Source organism: Cylas formicarius, unplaced genomic scaffold, assembly GCF_029955315.1.
Source record: "Cylas formicarius isolate icCylForm1 unplaced genomic scaffold, icCylForm1.1 PGA_scaffold_9__14_contigs__length_23061073, whole genome shotgun sequence".
NCBI lineage: Eukaryota > Metazoa > Arthropoda > Insecta > Coleoptera > Brentidae > Cylas > Cylas formicarius.
Genome location: NW_026844365.1, coordinates 17,684,063 through 17,699,580, shown reverse-complemented (window position 1 = coordinate 17,699,580; position 15,518 = coordinate 17,684,063). Strand labels below are relative to the sequence as shown.

Genomic DNA, 15,518 nt, shown 5'->3' with positions numbered 1-15,518 from the left:
TAACTTCAGAAATTGAAAAAGCAGCAATAAATTATATTGATGAAAATCCTGAACTTATTAATAGAAAACTTGGAGATAATCTGAATATCTCGCACGTTTTGGTTTGGCACGATTTTGTAGCCATGTCATATTCAACTGGTCCAGGCGTTACTTTACACAGATTTACCATTGTGTGTTAATTTTTGTCAATGGTTTTTGGACAAAAATGCGCATTATCCCTTGTTTGACAAAGATATAATGCAGTCAGAAATTTCCACAATAACCCTCCATGCGGTTTTGGAATTTATACATCAAGAACAGTTTTCGGTAAATGTTTGGGCTGGAATTATTGGAAATTACTTAATTGGACCCTTTTTCCTGCCAGAAGTGCTAAATGACCATAACTATGGCTGGTTTTTAGAAGAGGATTTGCCAATATTGCTAGAAAAACTAGCATATTTAATTAAGAACGGAATGTGGTTCATGCAAGACAGCGCGCCTGCTCACTTTAGTGTTGCAGTAAGAAAATATTTAAATAACACTTTTAATAACCATATTTAATTAGTTTTAGTTTATCGCACCCCAGTTAACACTTTCTGCGATTTAATAAGAAACACTGGAGGAATACTTCAAGGAGTGCGGCAATACGAGGAAAAGAGAATCTATCCTTCAAGGACACTTTCATCAACTTATCAAAAAGGTTGATATTAATTTATTAACAGACAATTTAGTTAATTAAATTAAATAGGAATCGTTTATTATTTATCTTGTTGTTAGAATGTTAAGTTATTTCATTAAAACTGTAGATGTAAAAATAACAGTCTTTTAATATATTTTTTTTCTTAAAGACTGTAGTCGGTAACTAAAAACTAGATATTAGATAATTAACCAAAATATTATTTGTTCATAGACAGTCAGTGACACGCCACTGATTTTCACTTAAAAATATAAACTAATTTCTCTCCAAATGAACGATTTTGTTATGACCATGCAGGGACGAGGTTTTAATTTTTTTAAGCTTAAACCGTAAAAAATGTGCCTCTTGATGTATGTGTACAAAATTTAATTAAAATGGTATTACAGATAATAAAAAAATATATTTTACTTTTCAAAAATTTACCACCCTGTATCTCGAAAGTTCAGACGTTTAGGACATTTGTTCATATGAAGTTTTCTTTTTAAAATAGACCCAAAACTGCCTTCTTTAATTATGGATATTCATTTAGAAAACACCTTGTAGTATTCTCTGCATATCTGCACGCTTTCTTCAAATAAGGATAGTAAATAAAAATTGAATAATATTGGACAATTAAAAATAAAGTATATTCCATTGTTTACGTTTATTTCTCTAAAGAACCCTGTATTCTGGAGGTAGTACCTCCATCAATGAGGATAAAGTTTTAGGCTCAATGAACTGAGACTAATTTCATTAGATCTTTCGAATGTCACTCGGAGAATCCTATATTCAGTTCGCTCTTTAGTACACTAGAAAGAAGAAAGTTCAAGGTATAATTCGTTTGGTACTATCAACGTGCCTACAACCACAGATAATCTTAGAGGCACAAGACGCATCACAACAGCCGAAATAATTTTAGCAAAATAAGGCCGACAGCCTTTAGCTTTCAAATTACATAGCAATCAATAGCAAAATTTATTTGGTCTGATCAGTTTTATCCTTGTTCAGCACTATATTATTAGATAATCGCTCCATTAGAGATACACGCCGAATTTAAGCTAAGCAAGCGCTCTCATTTTTTTGTCTTTCTATCTACACCATTGCTGAATAATTAATTTGAGTAACTTTTTCCATTATTAAAAACAATAAAACACTTTATTTTATCAATATGAATTAAATGAAATAAAATGAAAAAAATAATATGTCCAACAGTTAATACGGTCCAATTACAGGAAATATTGAATATACATCATATGATACATTAACTGCAGAGGAAGTGAAACTAATCTTGAATCCACTGATTTTAAAACCAAAAAATGAAATAAAAAAAAGGCTTTTCAGCACGAAAGACTCGACGCAACTCAAAGTTGCCTAAGTATCTTGTAGAGATCATCATAATATAAATCACAGTGTGATGATAATTTGTTGAAGGTAACAAACATATTGTAAATAGGGTTTTGAAAATAGATCAATCAATGGACCTGCGTAACTGTGGTAAGAAAGCTGATTGATGAAGCGGATTGAGAAGAGGCGGACAATCGGTTCCGTAATGAACTACCTTGTAGAGAAATGATACAGATTGCAAATCTAGTCAAGATAGTACCACCCATGCTATAATTAAAGGCTCTACAGTTTTTGTGCGGTGGTAATAAACCACATTAAAATTGCTGGTGATATAGTTTTAGGTCATCTGCATAGGTAAGCTTTTCGCAGAATATATTGAACAGAAGTGGTCCAAGCTTAGAACTCTGAGGCACACCAGAAGTTGGAACAAAAGAAGTTGAGCCCTCAATCTCAACGAACTGTCGACGGTGCACTAGATAGGACCTCAACACAATCAGTAAGTGATATGGTGAAATGCTTTACGGAAGTCAGTGTATATAACGTCAATTTGGCCTTGCTTGTTCAGGGAGTCACAGACACAGGGAACATAAGTTGGTGGATACATGATCTTTTCGCATAAAAACCATGTTGGTATACATGATAAATTTATATAATATAATCTCCAATATTTTTGAAAAATTGAAAGATCGAAATAGGTCTGTAATTTCCAACTGCGGAAGGTTGACCTTTTTTGAGAATAGGATAAACTTTGGAAATTTTCCAAGGTTCTAGATAAACACCTGTTTCAAATACCGGGTTAAAAATGTGACGCAAAAGAGCACTGCGTTTAGGAACAGTTTCTCACTATCAAACTTGGTATCCCGTCAGGACCGGCAGTCATTTTGTTTTTGGGTGCTTTGCTTGCTAACATCCTGGATGTGAAGGTTATGTAGTTTGATTAGATCGGATTTAAAGGACACGGATGAAGATGAATATAGATCTGGCTGAGATATCTTGTAAAAGGTGCCAAAGTACTTTGAAAAAGCTGCAGCAACCATACTAGGGTCATGGCATACCTCTCTACTCTGAATAAATGACCAGAAATTGGTAGCAGTATTATGTATGCTTAGCTCAGCACGAAGACCAGTTGGAATAGGCAATGGAACTTAATTGACTTGCACAATGCCGTGTATCTGCCCAAATAATAATAATAATGGTTTTTTAAAAATGTCGTTAAATTATGTTAGAGCATGTTGACATCCGAGCATTTCATAACACTTTTCCTGTCTGCATGCTGCATGAGCTCATACATATGAGGATAGTTGACCTTCCTAAAGTTATATTGAGTTTGATCCGTCCTATTGATTGGAAAATTAGAGACGTGTGGCAGAGGGACTCGAAAGAAAACGATTAACGAGGTGTGGTGTGTATAAAGATAAAATAAAAATTTATTTTGAAATTAGCACCTAATTTTTATGTTATTAAATTCCACTGTACATTTAATTTCTTATATTGGAATATTTTGTTTACTGCAAATTCGCTGGAAATAATCCATATATATATATATATATATATATATATATATATATATATATATATATATATATATATATATATATATATATATATATATATATATATATATATATATATATATATATTACATTTTTAAAACCTATTACTTGAAAATCCCTGTCATCATATTTTTTGACTGGCGAAACCCAAATATGAACTCACTAACGATGAGAAAAACTTACCTCCTATCAGATGTGCATTGTGAAGAGCTTTGTAACGGCCATAGCGACATGTTCGGATACCAAATTATAAATTAATACCTTAACAAGTCGGTTTTAATGTTGTAATCTTACCATAGGTAGGAAACTAAGCTAACGCCCGTCATTTTTAATGGAATCATTTTCAGAGACACCCCATGCATTTCAAATTTGAAATTATAGAGTCTAAACGCGTCCCTAAGATATCCATTTAGGAATTTATAATGAGACACCTAAGCTAATTTCATAAAAAAAATTGATACGAAAATTCCACTTTTGATTTTGAGCAGCATGTACGTCATGAGGCTGTCATATCACATTTTGACAGAACAATGTTTGTTTTGAGATCCAATGTGAGATCTAAAGGCAGGTTTATGCAAACAATATGAGTAATAAAAATTAATTCCCAACGTTGACTATTTTTTCCTTGTACATATCGAATGGTTCAGTTTAGCCGTTTCGTCGACTATTTTAGCCAAAAGCGTAAGAGCGGGTATTTCTATTGCATTGCCAGTGCGTAAGCAATGCACTCCATAACTACAAGAAAAGATTTCACTACTTGTTTGAACACTAAATTATTGTAAGCAATAAGAGACATCCTGTTTTGCACATTTGTGAAGATATCTTGCAAAAAATGTATATTATGCTTATGTTATATAGGTACTAGAGTTCAGTATTTTGTTCAATTTTATTGTTTGTCGTTGGTTATTCCCATAAGTTTTATAATTAAAAAATGTCTAAACTAAACAAACTCAACTTTTATTTATTTTAAAAATAAAAAGATAATTTTTTGACTTTTAAATAAACAAATAATTAGAAATTTAGAAGATGCTTGGTCATACATCATACATCATACAGGACAAGAAGAAACACTTAGAAGCAATTTAATATTTTGTGCAATCTCCCTCCGCAACAATCACAGCTTGAAGTTTTCGGCTCGTGGTCATGAAAGAAGTTGTCAAGTGACAATTCTTCCCATACCTTGCCATGGCTCGTAGCTGTTGTGCCCATGGCAAGGTTTCAATGTTGTCATTTTGAAGCCATTGTGTAATGATTGTTGTCTTATTGGAAAATGTAATCATTTTCCGGCTAAAGCTGTTCCACCTTGGGCACCATAACGTTCTGCAATATCTCGGTATAAGTGTGACCAACAATTCTTCCCTCAATCGATCATACCACTCCCATTCCTTTGGATGGAATTCATCCCCATACATTTACACTGAAATCCCCTGCACCTGTTGAAAAATCGAGGATGGAAACGCTGGTTGTCTGGTCTGTACTTCGATTTTACACTGTTTGGCATATTGATTGATTTTTTTTATTTGACAGTGACATGGTGGCCTATAATACACTGCTCAAAACTTTGAAAAAAAGTGCTTTAAGAGTCGTATCAGTTTTTTACCAAACCAGCCAAACGTAGTGAGAATAAATTTTAATTTGGCGCCATATGATTTCCAGACTCGTGGGTGCTTTTATACACGTAGTGCAGCAATAATTCGCCCTGTAGACGATTGTTGGTGTCGCATTACGAGCGCTTACCAATGTAATTACGGCACAGGCAGAGATCAAGGTTACGGACACGAGGAAAATCGACAATCTGAGGCACCTGCTCTCCGCTACGATTTGACCTGGGGGCGAACAGACCCCCGGCTCGTCCTGGGGGACGTCCGAAGGCGGACGCGGGCCGCAGCATCCATCCAACCAGCACAAATACACGAAAATCAGCAGTACCACGAATGTCGGAGCGATGGTGCCGTACAGCAATATTGTTCTGAAAAGGAAAACGACAGTTAAACACGATTTTTTTAAATTGGTCGGATGTTTCAAAAAATATGTAAACGTACTTCCTAAATTGATTAGATACGGCTTAGTTGAAATTTGGCAATGTCATTCATAATAAAGGGTTAGTTTTGCTTAATGTTGCTTTTCTGGTCGGAATTAAGAAACCGCATACCACTTCACATTCCGTCCTAATGGTATAGTATAGTATGATTACGACAAGTTTCCTGACCCCAGGACCACCAGCCAGGAAGTTCAAATAATTAATAATATTCCCTACGTACAAAAAAAAATTGGTTTACCATCCGTTGTACATTTTTATCATTTTCATGTTAACTTAAGTTCCATTAAAAAATATATAATAAAGGATTTTTTTTCGATGTATAGAACTTTAAGTTGGCATTACTGTTTAAGATCGCGACCGATTTAACAGCTGTCAAGTGATTTATTCTCAGTTTGCGTAAAACGAAATTGGCGTTGTTCCCGATTTTCATAAGCGAATTTTGTTTAGCGGTGAAGCGCACTTCTGGTTGAATGGCTACGTTAACAAACAAAACTGCCGCATTTGGAGCGAAGCTAATCCTCAAGTGTATGTCGAAACACCGTTACATCCAGAAAAACTGACTCTTTGGTGCGCTTTATGGGCTGGTGGAATCATTGGTGCGTACTTCTTCAAAAACGATGATGGCCAAAACGTTACAGTCAATGGTGATCAGTATAGAGCTATGATTACTAACTCTTTCATTCCTGAATTGAATAACCATAATGTCCAGGAGATGTGGTTTCAACAAGACATCGCAATATGTCACACATCTCGTGCCACAATCGATTTATTGAAAGACACGTTTGGTGACCGCCTAATTTCACGTTTGGGACCTGTGAATTGACCTCCAAGATGTTGTGATTTAACACCGCTAGACTTCTTTCTGTGGGGCTATGTAATGTCGCTGGTCTATGCGGATAAGCCACAAACGCTTGGCCATTTGGAAGACAACATTCGCCGTGTTATTGCCGATATACGGCCACAAATGTTCGAAAAAGTCATCGAAAATTGGACGTCCAGATTGGACTACATCCGCGCCAGCCGTGGAGGTCATATGCCAGAAATCATATTTAAAATGTAATGCCACAAGATTATTTTTCGGATAAATAAAATTCATGTCAATCGAATAATCCACCGTTGTTTTATTGCAACTTAAAGTTCTATACATCGAAAAAAAAACCCTTATAATTAAAAAAAACCATCTATTTAGTAGATATAAATAGGACGAGAATTTGCTTTGCAGGATTACGACAATCTTCCTGACCCCAGGGTCAACAGCCGAGAACTTAAAAAAATTGATAATATTCCCTGCGTACAAAAATATTTACGTTTACCATCTCTTGTACATTTTTATCATAATTCCCATTTTCATGCTAACTCAAGTTGCATTGAAGAATATATAATATAATTAAAAATCCCATCTCGTAGATACAAATAGGACGAGAATTTCCTTTGCATTATTACGACAATCTTCCTGACCTCAGGGTCAACAGCCAGGAACTTCAAAAAATTGATAATATTCCCCACGTACAAAAACATTTTGGTTTACCATATATTGTATATTTTTATTATAATGCCATTTTCATGTTAACTCAAGTTCCACTAAAAAATATATAATATAATTAAAAATCCCATCTCGTAGATATAAATAGGACGAGAATTTCCTTTGCAGGATTATGACAATCTTCCTGACCCCAGAGCCAACTGCCATGAACTTCAAAAAATTCATAATATTCCCTACGTAGAAAAAAATTTAGGTTTGCCATCCCTTGTACACTTTTAACATAATTCCCATTTTTATGTCAACTCAAGTTCCATTAAAAAATATATATAATTAAAAATATCTAAAGTAGCATTACTAACATTTATCTTTAGCATTAAGATACAAAAAAAACACATTGTTTAGACAGTTCAGAGGAATATTGAAGCTCCTTACAAAGAAAGTACAAACTATTAGCGCATCCAAAAGTAAAACGTAGTTCATTTGGTGGATTAGGAACGACTATTCGATATATTTCAGGAAATTTGGATTAAGATAATCTTAAAGGTATTATGTCTATCATGCAAATTCTCCAGAATGAGTAGGGCAAAATTAAAGTACAAAACTCAAACACTTTATCAGTTTTATTCTTTATGCAAGATACATTACTAATGCTTGAACCAACAAACTAAAAGAAAAATCAAGATTGCAAAAACTGGCCGTCAATGACCATTTTATAATCAAAAAATTTGAAGCTTATGTCGATAAACCCTATGTTTTTAGATACGTCCCATGTAGAAAAAGGTGAAGAGAGTTATATGCCCCAAACTGCAGATGAAACTCAAAGTTAAGCGAAAATAAAGCATCGCATCGAAAGCCTTATTTATTCAATTGTCATATTGTAAAATTATTCTTCATTATTCCAGCCTTTGTATCGGCTAGTCCGAATAAACCTTTGTTTTGCTTTCTGCATAAATAAATGTTTTTAAAAACGCTCTCCCGAATTTTGAACATTTAAGTGGCGCCGTGGGTAGGATTTTCTAAGTGCAGTAGTGGTGGACAATTAACCAGAATCTTCTAGGAGTTCGAAACTTTTGAACACTCGCCACATGGATTCTCAAATCCTTCAGGACGCACCACCAGCGGCAAGGGAAGCAAGACGACGGTCTACAAAGTTACAACCCGCATGTGACGAAAAAATATGTAAACGTACTTCCTAAATTGATTAGATACGGCTTAGTTGAAATTTGGCAATGTCATTCATAATAAAGGGTTAGTTTTGCTTAATGTTGCTTTTCTGGTCGGAATTAAGAAACCGCATACCACTTCACATTCCGTCCTAATGGTATAGTATAGTATGATTACGACAAGTTTCCTGACCCCAGGACCACCAGCCAGGAAGTTCAAATAATTAATAATATTCCCTACGTACAAAAAAAAATTGGTTTACCATCCGTTGTACATTTTTATCATTTTCATGTTAACTTAAGTTCCATTAAAAAATATATAATAAAGGATTTTTTTTTCGATGTATAGAACTTTAAGTTGGCATTACTGTTTAAGATCGCGACCGATTTAACAGCTGTCAAGTGATTTATTCTCAGTTTGCGTAAAACGAAATTGGCGTTGTTCCCGATTTTCATAAGCGAATTTTGTTTAGCGGTGAAGCGCACTTCTGGTTGAATGGCTACGTTAACAAACAAAACTGCCGCATTTGGAGCGAAGCTAATCCTCAAGTGTATGTCGAAACACCGTTACATCCAGAAAAACTGACTCTTTGGTGCGCTTTATGGGCTGGTGGAATCATTGGTGCGTACTTCTTCAAAAACGATGATGGCCAAAACGTTACAGTCAATGGTGATCAGTATAGAGCTATGATTACTAACTCTTTCATTCCTGAATTGAATAACCATAATGTCCAGGAGATGTGGTTTCAACAAGACATCGCAATATGTCACACATCTCGTGCCACAATCGATTTATTGAAAGACACGTTTGGTGACCGCCTAATTTCACGTTTGGGACCTGTGAATTGACCTCCAAGATGTTGTGATTTAACACCGCTAGACTTCTTTCTGTGGGGCTATGTAATGTCGCTGGTCTATGCGGATAAGCCACAAACGCTTGGCCATTTGGAAGACAACATTCGCCGTGTTATTGCCGATATACGGCCACAAATGTTCGAAAAAGTCATCGAAAATTGGACGTCCAGATTGGACTACATCCGCGCCAGCCGTGGAGGTCATATGCCAGAAATCATATTTAAAATGTAATGCCACAAGATTATTTTTCGGATAAATAAAATTCATGTCAATCGAATAATCCACCGTTGTTTTATTGCAACTTAAAGTTCTATACATCGAAAAAAAAACCCTTATAATTAAAAAAAACCATCTATTTAGTAGATATAAATAGGACGAGAATTTGCTTTGCAGGATTACGACAATCTTCCTGACCCCAGGGTCAACAGCCGAGAACTTAAAAAAATTGATAATATTCCCTGCGTACAAAAATATTTACGTTTACCATCTCTTGTACATTTTTATCATAATTCCCATTTTCATGCTAACTCAAGTTGCATTGAAGAATATATAATATAATTAAAAATCCCATCTCGTAGATACAAATAGGACGAGAATTTCCTTTGCATTATTACGACAATCTTCCTGACCTCAGGGTCAACAGCCAGGAACTTCAAAAAATTGATAATATTCCCCACGTACAAAAACATTTTGGTTTACCATATATTGTATATTTTTATTATAATGCCATTTTCATGTTAACTCAAGTTCCACTAAAAAATATATAATATAATTAAAAATCCCATCTCGTAGATATAAATAGGACGAGAATTTCCTTTGCAGGATTATGACAATCTTCCTGACCCCAGAGCCAACTGCCATGAACTTCAAAAAATTCATAATATTCCCTACGTAGAAAAAAATTTAGGTTTGCCATCCCTTGTACACTTTTAACATAATTCCCATTTTTATGTCAACTCAAGTTCCATTAAAAAATATATATAATTAAAAATATCTAAAGTAGCATTACTAACATTTATCTTTAGCATTAAGATACAAAAAAAACACATTGTTTAGACAGTTCAGAGGAATATTGAAGCTCCTTACAAAGAAAGTACAAACTATTAGCGCATCCAAAAGTAAAACGTAGTTCATTTGGTGGATTAGGAACGACTATTCGATATATTTCAGGAAATTTGGATTAAGATGATCTTAAAGGTATTATGTCTATCATGCAAATTCTCCAGAATGAGTAGGGCAAAATTAAAGTACAAAACTCAAACACTTTATCAGTTTTATTCTTTATGCAAGATACATTACTAATGCTTGAACCAACAAACTAAAAGAAAAATCAAGATTGCAAAAACTGGCCGTCAATGACCATTTTATAATCAAAAAATTTGAAGCTTATGTCGATAAACCCTATGTTTTTAGATACGTCCCATGTAGAAAAAGGTGAAGAGAGTTATATGCCCCAAACTGCAGATGAAACTCAAAGTTAAGCGAAAATAAAGCATCGCATCGAAAGCCTTATTTATTCAATTGTCATATTGTAAAATTATTCTTCATTATTCCAGCCTTTGTATCGGCTAGTCCGAATAAACCTTTGTTTTGCTTTCTGCATAAATAAATGTTTTTAAAAACGCTCTCCCGAATTTTGAACATTTAAGTGGCGCCGTGGGTAGGATTTTCTAAGTGCAGTAGTGGTGGACAATTAACCAGAATCTTCTAGGAGTTCGAAACTTTTGAACACTCGCCACATGGATTCTCAAATCCTTCAGGACGCACCACCAGCGGCAAGGGAAGCAAGACGACGGTCTACAAAGTTACAACCCGCATGTGACGAATTGGAAAATTGAGCAGGAAAGGAGACGGAGAAATATGAAACCGTAAGTGCCATTTCCCTTTGCCCCTCCGATACCACTGTATAAGGTCACTGGAAGGGATAGTTTAAGGCTCGCATTGCACGCGGTTAGGTTAAGGAAAAGAGAAAAAAAATCAAATCAAATCGAAAATGAGCGATTCTGAAATCGAAAATCTCGAAAAGGAATTCAATTCAATTTTAAAGTTAGGGAACAAAACACAAACAAGAGTCAAAACAATGACCCAACAACGAAGCTCAGGTAGTACAAGTAGTGCGGAACCTAGATTTAATTGGAATCTTTTTAAATCTAAGGTAGATAACATAAAACCTTACGACGGAAATAGCGACACGCTAAACAAATTTATTGTTAAGTGCGAAAGGTTAATAAATTCCTACGTTAGTCTAGGAGATTCGGAACTAAATAGCCATATATTCGATTGTATCATAGACAAACTAGTAGGGAAAGCAGAGTTAATGGGAGGCAATCGATCAGAATTGACAGATTGGTTAAGCATAAAAGATGCGCTCATTCAATGCTTTGATTGTCTAATTCAGGAATTAACTAGAACAAGACCGTTCAAACTTTTAAAGGGTAGTGTAATACAGCGGATTAGTAATTCAAGAAGATTTAGATCATAATGTCCACGTAAATTATTACAATAAAATCGCACTCAATACATTCATAGCTGGATGCACCGGGACGCTCAAAAACAACATGCATTTAAAACAATCAGATTCTTTAGAGGAAGCCATTGCTTATGTTTTTGAATTTGAAAATTTCGAAAACCTCTACGGGAATCTAAGCAACACAACAAAACAATTCCAAATACCCAACTTCCAACAAAACAATGCAAAACAATTTCAAAAACCAATTTTCCAACCACCAACCAAATTTCATGCCAAACAATTTTAACAATTTTTCAAATGCAAACCAATATCAAAATCAATTCCAAAAACCACAATTTCCATCTCAACCAATAAATATTCAACCGAGGCAAATACCTCAAAGACGATTTCTAACTTTCTAATCGGGAAGATTTCGGACCCCCACGAAATGTCTTCCAACCCAATCGAATATCACCCAACCAACTTCCTAAACCGACAGCAATGTCAAGAATCTCAAGACAAACAAACAGTTCATTTCATAGTTCATAGTTCATAGAGCACGCAGGTATCTGTCCGTATGGGTTGGTTTTCTGTAAACTGTGTGGCCCAGCTTCTTACCTCGCTTCCTCACTAGTACGTCCAAGAATGCAAGTTGTTGGTCATTTTCAGTCTCCATGGCTACAGCAAGAGGGAGATCGAGAGATCAATGAACTCAAGATCATCAAGATCACGGGATACCGAACAACGACCCTCCACCTCCCACGCATATCTGCCGTATATTCCGAGTGTCACCAACAGGATTGGCAGAGTATTGAAAAGACACGACATCAAAACAATCTTTAAGCCTACAAAGAAGATCCAGCAGACCATCAGGTCAGCGAAGGACAAGAGGTGCTCACTTTCAGCTGCAGGAGTCTACCGCATTCCGTGTTCATGCGGAAAGGTCTACATCGGGACTACCAAGAGATCAATGGGAACGAGACTTAAGGAGCATAAAGCAAGCTGCAGGCTAGGACATACAGAGAAGTCTGCAGTAGCTGACCACGCACTGGGCAGCGGGGAACACAGGATACACTTTGAGAGCTGTAAGTTACTAGCATCGGTCAACGGCTATCACAACAGACTAGTCAGGGAAGCCATTGAGATACAAAAACACCCATACAATTTCAACCGAAAGGAGGAGACCCTTAGACTCAACCAAATCTGGAACCCGATCCTTAGGAACGCCCGAGCAGTACCGATCGATATTCCGAGACCAACCGAAGCGGAACAAGCCCCGCCCACCACCAATCGGCATAAATACAACCTGCGCAGGAGAAATCGTCAGTCTACGTCCAACATCGGAGATGGAAGGACCTCTGAAGAAGCTCGCCACTCGTGCTAGCGAAACGTTAGGAAGTAATTCCAATCGACGACGGCCTTTAAACCCGAATCAAGATAATAGCTTATCAACGGGCCGCGAAAGCCTTAACCAATTTATTTAACATTGATTGTCGAATAGAGTTTACCTTATTTGATTTTCACGACTTTTTTGACGGAGTAATAGGTTTAACTGATTTAATTAATATGAATCTGAACATCGATTTAATAAATAAAATGTTAATAGGATTTACCAACGAAATTCCATTAAAATATAGAAAACAATCAGACGTAAACCTGACTCTAACTCTAAATCCCCATAAAACATCTTTAAAGAAAATACCAGTAAGTGAAATCGAAGACTATATTTTTCTAAAAAACCAAAAACTACAAAATCTAGAAATACCGTCTGCTATTTCATATGCAAAAAATAATTTCGCTCTAATTGAAATTCAAATTCGCACGGACGAGATTTAACGATTTAACGCTAACCAATACAAATTACGGTGGAAATACTTGAAAATTTACATCCACATGTGCGTAAAGAACGAGTCCAAATTAAGGCGGTTTGTAAAATAAATAAATGACTATTTGGAACTCTCAACGCTGACGACGGAAATTACTATTGTGAGAAAAACCAAAATAATTTAGCCAAAGAATTAGAACTACAAGTATCTTTAACAAAGGGCATAATTAATAACTATAATAAAACTATTGTGAAATTAAATCAAAATCAACGAAAACTACAAACTGGTTTAAAAACATTCCAAAATGCAGTATTAATGACGATAAATTCTTTACAAGACTATCTTATTTTTCACGGGATCATTATGCAATTAAACTTAGATTGCCAAAATATTATGTTTCTAGATAACCTAGAAGACGCTATTAACTTTGCAAAAGTTAATGCGCTTCATAACAGTATTTTACCGATTTCGGAGTTGAATAAAATGCTAAAATATCTAGCATCAATTTATAAAGAAAATCAAATTCCACAATTTAAAAGTATTTTATCTTCTTATGAAATTTTGGGAACTCAGGCAAATTTTGGTGACTCGAAAGTAATCTTTGCAGTCCAATTTTAAAATCAGAAATATTTTCCTTTTACTATATTTTCCCAATAATCCAAAATCAATCAATTTTTATACCCCAGTACCCTTATATGGCACAGGCTGAGAAGAAGAGGCAATTGACGACATCGGAAGAAAACTGCCGAAATGAACCTGTCAGAAGCAATTATAGAACAAATCAGTGAAAATTTAGTTCTTGTTCTGCTAATAAAATGCAACACAGATCGATATATGCAAATCGAAGTACCGGTACTGATTAAAATACCAGTAAACTGTCAAATAGAAATTAATGAAGATAAGTTCTTCAACGATGTAAAAATTCATTTCAGAAAACCAATATTTTTACCAAAAATCCATTTAACGGGAATGAACGCAATGAAAGTACTGGATACTACCAGTCTTGCAAAAGTAAATATTGACGAAATATACCAGCTAAGAGATTTAGCAAAAAAAATAACTCCCATGGAACCAGTGAAAGAAGAAACAAATACGTTCCAAATAATTGTTATTGTTTTTGGAATAAACATGGTTCTAATTTTAGTTTTCATTATTAAGAAGCTCTTCTTGGAAAAGGTACGAGAATTGAAGAAAAACGCATGCCAAGAAGAAAACTTTGAAGCTTTTTCGAAAAAACGCTCCGTTATTTTCGAAAATTAAGGAGGGAAGAGTTGCAGACGAAGCCCAAAGCTAAGCGAAGATAACGCATCGGTGGCACCGCGTTAAAAGTCTTATAGATTCGATTGTCGCATTGTAAAATGCGGTCTTAATTATTCCAGCATTTGTATCGGCTAGTCCGAATAAAACTTTATTTTGCTTTCTGTATAAATAAATGTTTTTAAAAACGCTCTCCCGAATTTTGAACATTTAATTAGAGATGCTAAAATAGACATTTTATCTCAAAGATCTTATTCGTTTTTCTCAATTGTATTATTTCGAGCATGATAATAAAATTTGTATTAAAAATACCCATCGTTGACAGTACGACCTATAATTACCAAAAGTTGTTCCCAGTTTTTGTTCAACACTGCTAATCCACCGATGGGTGCAATCAGTTGATTAGTAGATAAGGATATGTCCTTTTTAGAAAAACATTCATATGAATTCTGCATATGAATGCAATCCAAAGAACTTTAATAACTGTTCTGTTCTGACAAACGCTCAATTACTTGTTAACACTAACCATAAAATGTTATTATTTGAGCATTGGGGTATTGTAAAAAAATTAATGTATATAAAAATATAATTAACTATAATATAAAAATTCCGGAGGAACAGATCTATGATTTTAGCGGTCAAAAACTAGACTTTTCCCGGTTCGACAATTATTATGGTATTAAGGAAAAAATTGTAAACTTGCACCACAATCTAGCCTTAGAAAAGTTAAAATGGGAAAGTCGTTCACGTCACCCCTTGCTTGAGTCGGGAGATGCACGTCTAAGGAGAGCGAAATTAAGGAACCACATACCATTTCACATTCTATCTATCTTAATAGCACCATTGGAAAGGGCACGCCGATAAGCTAGTTGAATGACATTTTGTAAAATTT

The 15,518-nt window shown here is 35.0% G+C and overlaps 1 protein-coding gene across 4 annotated transcripts in view; it reads right to left on the bottom strand.

The window, feature by feature from the left end:
- The window catches only part of LOC132707383 (adenylate cyclase type 2-like), a 359,565-nt gene that overhangs the window by 55,858 nt on the left and 288,189 nt on the right, over positions 1–15,518 (bottom strand). For all 4 annotated transcript variants that reach the window (XM_060679222.1, XM_060679223.1, XM_060679220.1 and 1 more), the window contains one exon: positions 5,290–5,521. In XM_060679222.1, the coding sequence (XP_060535205.1) occupies positions 5,290–5,521 (232 nt within the window). The remainder of the gene's footprint in view (positions 1–5,289; positions 5,522–15,518) is intronic.